The 6,363-nt window shown below is 45.2% G+C and overlaps 1 protein-coding gene across 1 annotated transcript; it reads left to right on the top strand.

Annotated features, from left to right (window-relative positions):
* Positions 1-2,364: 2,364 nt before the first annotated feature.
* Positions 2,365-6,137, top strand: LOC128195353 (uncharacterized). Its single transcript, XM_052872620.1, has 3 exons — positions 2,365-5,220; positions 5,344-5,608; positions 5,926-6,137. The coding sequence occupies exons 1-3, from the start codon at positions 2,365-2,367 to the stop codon at positions 6,135-6,137; spliced, it is 3,333 nt and encodes a 1,110-aa protein (XP_052728580.1).
* Positions 6,138-6,363: the final 226 nt, after the last annotated feature.

The raw sequence follows: 6,363 nt of genomic DNA, 5'->3' as shown, positions 1-6,363 counted from the left end.
CTCATTTCTGCATTCATCTTCTTTCTCACGAAACTCTGGCCATTTCTTTTCTCCAGCTTCTCTCTAAACTCTTTTCATCTTCTCTCTAAGATCACTCACCACCAGAACCTCTGCTTCCATTTCAGAAACCGTAGGATCGTTCACGGTGTCTGGAACTTTCATTTGAACCGAGCGGAACTGAAATCTGAACTGGTAAGTTTTCGAACCCTAAAACGCTCCGTTCAGAGTTGCATGCGGACGCTGGTCCTGCTGCATGTTAGAGTATAAGCTGAGTTTGTCTCCATTTCTTGTGGTTAGATTTAGTGAAACATTCGAAGAGCACGTTGAGGGTAGAAATCTGTATTTGGACAAGTTAAACGCATACGCTTAGGGAGTTCATTGCTAGACCAGGTAAGGGAAGCTTTAGTAATTTAATTTATACTTGTATGATGTGTGTGAAAGCATGAAACTGTACTGGATGTATGAACTGTATGATATTTAAGTATGCATGAACGAGTACTGTGAAATGGATGGATATGAATGATATTGTTTGAACTGGATGTTGAGAATGAAACGTATGATCTGGAATATGATTGAATTCTGTATGAGATGAAATGATAATATGAATTTTGTAATGTATGAGATTTATGGTGTAGAGAAATTATGAGTTATGAATCGTATGAAACTGTAAAGTTATTGAAAACTGAAAAATCTGGAAAATATCATGTTCTCTGATTGATCAAATACGCTCGTCCTTGTACGGTCATATACCGTTCGTCTTCTCTAAAATTGAATTAGAGTTAAATTCTTTCTTTTGGAAAGAATTCTGTTTTAGAACGAGCGTCCCCATTTGAAATGCTAATTGAGCGTTCGTCCTAAGTGGCGTTCGGTCTTAGACCGAACGCTCGTTCAAAAAGATACATGATAAGTAGCGCTCGTCCTTATGTCGAGCGTTCGTCCTTGATAAGTAGCGCTCGCCCTTATGTCGAGCGTCCGTCTTTGATAGCGTTCGACCCTCTGTCGAGCGTTCGTCTTCGATAAGCGTTCGGCCTTATGTCGAACGTTCGTCTTAAACGGCGCACGGTATTCTACCAAGCGTTCGTCCGAGATAGTGCTCGGCTTTATAACGAGCGTCCGTTTCTAAATCGCGCAAGGTCTCCTATCCAGCGCTCGTATTAATTGAATAATTATTGATTTCTAAATAGCGTTCGTCCTGATTTTAAATATCGTTCGTTCCGATCACAAATAGCGTTCGTCCTGATTTCTAAATAGCGTTCGTCCCGATCTTAAATAGCGTTCGTTTATACAGTTAATTAACGTTCGTCTTTTTAAAGAAGTGTAACTAAGAATGAAAGTGTGATGTTGAGTGAATTATGAAGTGTGCGAACCATATATGAGATGAGATTATGATTTTGGAATTTGAACGAGCGTTCCAAGGAGGAACGTCTCTATGAATGATTATGATGAGTTGTAAAGTGTGACCATGGTAAAATCGCTGATGGCTGATCATCCTGATATTCCGTGAGTGCTCTTCTCAGGTAGAGGAGAGTAGGTCATGCGTGGGAATGGCAGGAGGCCCTAGCCCTATTGAGTACTTTGAGGCTGATAGGGTTAACCTCGGTTGGCAGCTGATGAGGGTCCCAGTTACTACACCAACCGGGTGCATGAACGCCTGCGGTTACATGGATTCACACAGTCCGGACGGTCGGTCTTAGGAGAGTTTTGGATGGATTATATTATGCTTTGATGTATTGATGCTTGTCTTGTGTGTTAAATTCGTATGTTAAATTGTATGTGATATGTATGAATTAAATTACCTAAGCTTACCCTTGCAATTCCTTGTGTTGTCTACTGTTTATGTACGTCCGTCTTGTCAATGCAATGATCATCCGTTGTGGATGTGAGCAGATGGAGAGGCGCCACTTGAGGCTATGCTGGAAGAAGAAAATTTGGAGGACGCCAACCTAGTCGAAGTGGAAGTTAAGGCCGAGCAGTAGATCGCTCGTTTTTGCAGTTGTTAATAGTTTTGTTTATGTTTTAGGACGTTCGGTTAATTATGTTGTAAAACCGTTCGTTGTTAGCGTTCGCTATTTTGGGACTCGACGTTGTAACGCTGTACTCCTAGCCGTTCGGCTTGTATTCTTGTTTAGCTGTAAAAACTGTTGACTGTTTACTGTTAATTGTAATTAATTCTAATTAATGGTAATTACTATTTATTGGGATGTTACATTTATTGGTATCAGAGCAGTTTTGTTCTTTTAAGGACGTGTAGGTTATGAGTACACTATGTTTTCGTTGTGTGCTTGTATTGTGTTTAATGAGTTATGGAATTTTTTTAACTCTTGAACAATTCTAACGCTCGTTTTCTGATGAACCAGAGAACGAATGGCTCCTAGACTTCCTCCCCCACCTCAACCGAGTGAACCTGATGCTTCCAACAACTCTAGATTGTTGGAGAACGTCATTGAGAGACTCCAACAGCAAAATACCACCCTCATGGAGCAAAACGCCACTCTGATGCAGCAAAACCAAGCTGCTATGCAAGGTTTGGAGGCCTCGCGTGTTAATTCTGAAAACACGCAAAGGCAATTGATGGAGATTTTGGCTGCCACTAGAGGTGCGACTGGAGCTTCTTCTTCAAACGCCACTCAACATGCCACCCAACCTAATGCTGAATGGAGCTTGGAGAGTTTTCTTCAGCACCATCCGTCCAAGTTCAGTGGCAAGTGTCTTCCGGATGAAGCGGACCAGTGGCTGAGAGATATGGAGAGAATTTTCAACGCCAAGAGATGTCCGGATGAAAACCGCTTGGCATATGCGGAGTACTTGCTGACTGGAGAAGCCAGCCACTGGTGGGCGAGCGCCAGAGCCATTCTGACGGACGCTCACCAGCAGATTACTTGGGAAGTGTTCAGAAACAAATTCTATGAAGAGTACTTCCCTGACAGTGTCCGTTTTGCAAAGGAGGTTGAGTTTTTACAGCTGGTTCAGGGGGGAATGTCAGTCTCTGAATATACGAACAAGTTCAAACACTTGATTCGCTTCAACACAATGGCCACTAGTGAGGAGTGGCAGTGTAGAAAATTTGAGAACGGTCTACGCAGTGATTTGAAGGTTGTAGTTTCCAGTTTGTGTATCCGAACGTTTCCTGCTATGGTGGAGAGGGCCAAGGTGTTGGAGAAGAACCTGGCAGAGGCGGAACGGCACAAGAAACAGCAGACAGTAAGGGGGCCGATTGTCTCAAAGGGAAATGTTAATCAGAGAGGATCCCCTTACGCTCGTCCAGTCAACGCGAGTGGATCCCAAGCCTTGGCTACTGTCGGCCAGTCTGGACAGCCAAGGAGTGTGGCATGTTTCCAGTGTGGAGGACCACACCTGAGGTGGGCTTGTCCTCAACTGAATGGGGGAAAATACTGCACTAAATGCAAAAGGAATGGGCACTTGGAGAACGAATGCTATGTGGGAGGACGTGCGGCAATGAGGCCGCCGAACGCTGGAAGAGCCCAACAAGGAAGAGGTGGACGTGCACAAGCTACAGGAAGAGTTTATGCAATTACGGGTGCTGAAGCTGCTCGATCAGGTACGCTCATCACCAGCACTTGCTTCTTGTTTGGAAAGCCGTGTGTAGTGTTGTATGATTCGGGGGCAACTCATTCCTTCATCTCGAAGGCATGCGTTGAGAAACTGGGACTAGTGGAGAGTGAATTACAGTTCGACCTGGTGGTGTCAACCCCAGCGGCTGGTGGGATTAAGACGTCTACAGCTTGTGTGAGATGTCCAATAGAAGTTGAAGGGCGTAGATATAAGGTCAATCTCATTTGCTTACCCCTTCAAGACTTAGAAGTAATTTTGGGGATGGATTGGTTGGCTACCAATCGGATCCTCATTGATTGTGGAAAGAAGGAGTTAGTCTTCCCAGGTGAAGAAGAGGAGGAGTTGTCTGTCGATTGCGGTCAGTTGAAGGAAGACATCATGGAAGGGGCGAGCTGTTTTCTGATCATGACGTATGAAGACAACGAAGTGGAACGTTCGTCCAATGATGAGAGCAGTGGAGGACGAACGGTAGTGGATGACTTTCCGGACGTCTTTCCGGATGAAGTCCCTGGTCTACCTCCTATACGCGAGGTTGAGTTCACGATCGACTTGGTGACCACTGCTGCACCCATCTCGGTTCAACCTTATAGAATGGCACCCGCCGAGTTGGTAGAGCTTAAGAGGCAAATTGAGGAGTTGATGGATAAGAGGTTCATCAGGCCGAGTGTTTCACCATGGGGAGCACCTGTGTTGCTGGTCAAGAAGAAGGATGGCAGCTCTCGGCTCTGCATTGATTATAGGCAACTTAATAAGCTGACTGTCAAGAACAAGTATCCACTTCCAAGGATAGACGACCTACTGGATCAGTTGCAAGGTGCGTGCGTGTTTTCAAAGATTGATCTGCGTTCGGGCTATCATCAAATTAGAGTGAAGGAGGGAGATATTCATAAGACAGCATTTCGGTCTCGTTATGGTCATTACGAATACGTGGTGATGCCCTTTGGAGTGACGAACGCACCTGCAATTTTCATGGACTACATGAACAGGATTTTCAGACCGTACCTGGACAAATTTGTAGTGGTGTTTATTGATGACATCCTTATCTATTCCAAGAGCTTTGAGGAGCATGAAGACCACTTGAGAATCGTGTTGAGCGTGTTGAGGGAGAAAGAATTGTATGCCAAGCGTTCAAAGTGTGAATTCTGGATGAAGGAAATCCAGTTCTTGGGGCACGTCGTTTCTACAGGAGGTATTGCAGTGGATCCAGCCAAGGTGAAAGCAGTGCTGGATTGGGAGAGCCCACGTTCGGTCACAGAGGTTAGAAGCTTCGTGGGGCTCGCGGGCTACTATAGGCGGTTCATTGAGGGATTCTCTAAGATAGTAGCCCCTCTGACTTATCTCACCAGGAAGGATCAGCCGTTCGCATGGACTGATCGTTGTGAGGAGAGCTTCCAGGAATTGAAGAAAAAATTGACGAGCGCCCCAGTGTTGGTCATTCCAGACACGACCAAACCTTTTGAAGTGTATTGTGATGCGTCGTATCAAGGTTTGGGCTGCGTATTAATGCAGGAAAGGAAAGTAGTGGCGTACGCTTCTAGACAGTTGAAGGTCCATGAGAAGAACTATCCCACACACGACTTAGAGCTGGCAGCAGTCGTGTTTGCATTAAAAATCTGGAGACATCATCTGTATGGAGCAACGTTTCAAGTCTTTAGTGATCACAAGAGTCTTAAGTATCTCTTTGATCAAAAGGAGCTGAATATGAGGCAAAGGAGGTGGCTAGAATTTTTGAAAGATTATGAATTTGAGTTACTTTACCATCCGGGAAAGGCTAACGTAGTAGCGGACGCACTGAGCAGGAAGTCGGTTCATGTTTCAGCTATGATGGTGAAAGAACTCAATCTAGTAGAGAGCTTTAGAGACCTAAAGTTGCAGTTCGAGTTGGAACCGAACAGTATCAAATGCTGCACCTTTAAAATAACAAGTGATGTGTTCGACCGAATCTGGATGAAGCAACGTGAGGATGTTGAGCTAGTGAAGATTTTAAGCGCGCTCGGTACGGATCAGGCCAAACATTTCAACGCTGGAACGGACGGTATGTTGCGTTACTTGGGTAGGACGTGCGTTCCTAACGATGGCGAGCTGAAGCGAATCATATTGGAGGAAGCACATCATAGTCGTCTTAGCATACACCCTGGGATGACTAAGATGTATCAAGACCTTCGACGTTCGTTCTGGTGGCCAGGAATGAAGAGTGATGTCGCTCGTTTTGTGGCCTCCTGTTTAACCTGTCAACGTGCCAAAGCGGAGTATCAAAGACCGGGCGGCTTACTACAACCTTTGGAGATTCCCGAATGGAAGTGGGACAGCATTTCAATGGACTTCGTGACTCACTTGCCTCGCACGGTCAAGAATCACGATTCTATTTGGGTAGTAGTGGATCGTCTAACGAAGAGTGCTCACTTCCTAGCGGTCAACTTGAAGATGTCTATGACAAACTTGGCCAAGCTCTACATCAAAGAGATCGTTCGTCTACATGGAGTACCGTCCAGCATCATTTCAGACCGAGACACGAGATTCACATCTCGTTTTTGGCAATCGTTGCAAGGAGAATTGGGAAGTAAGTTGCGAATGAGTTCTGCCTATCACCCTCAGACGGACGGCCAATCTGAGCGAACCATCCAGACGCTCGAGGACTTATTGAGGACGTGCGCCCTAGATCATATGGGAGTTTGGGATGAAGTTCTGCCGCTCGTTGAATTCACATATAACAACAGTTTTCAAGCAAGCATAGGAATGGCACCGTTTGAAGCTCTTTACGGAAGGAAATGTCGAACGCCACTGTGTTGG

This window comes from Vigna angularis, chromosome 2, assembly GCF_016808095.1.
Source record: "Vigna angularis cultivar LongXiaoDou No.4 chromosome 2, ASM1680809v1, whole genome shotgun sequence".
Classification (NCBI taxonomy): domain Eukaryota; kingdom Viridiplantae; phylum Streptophyta; class Magnoliopsida; order Fabales; family Fabaceae; genus Vigna; species Vigna angularis.
This window is presented reverse-complemented; position numbering and strand designations above follow the sequence as displayed.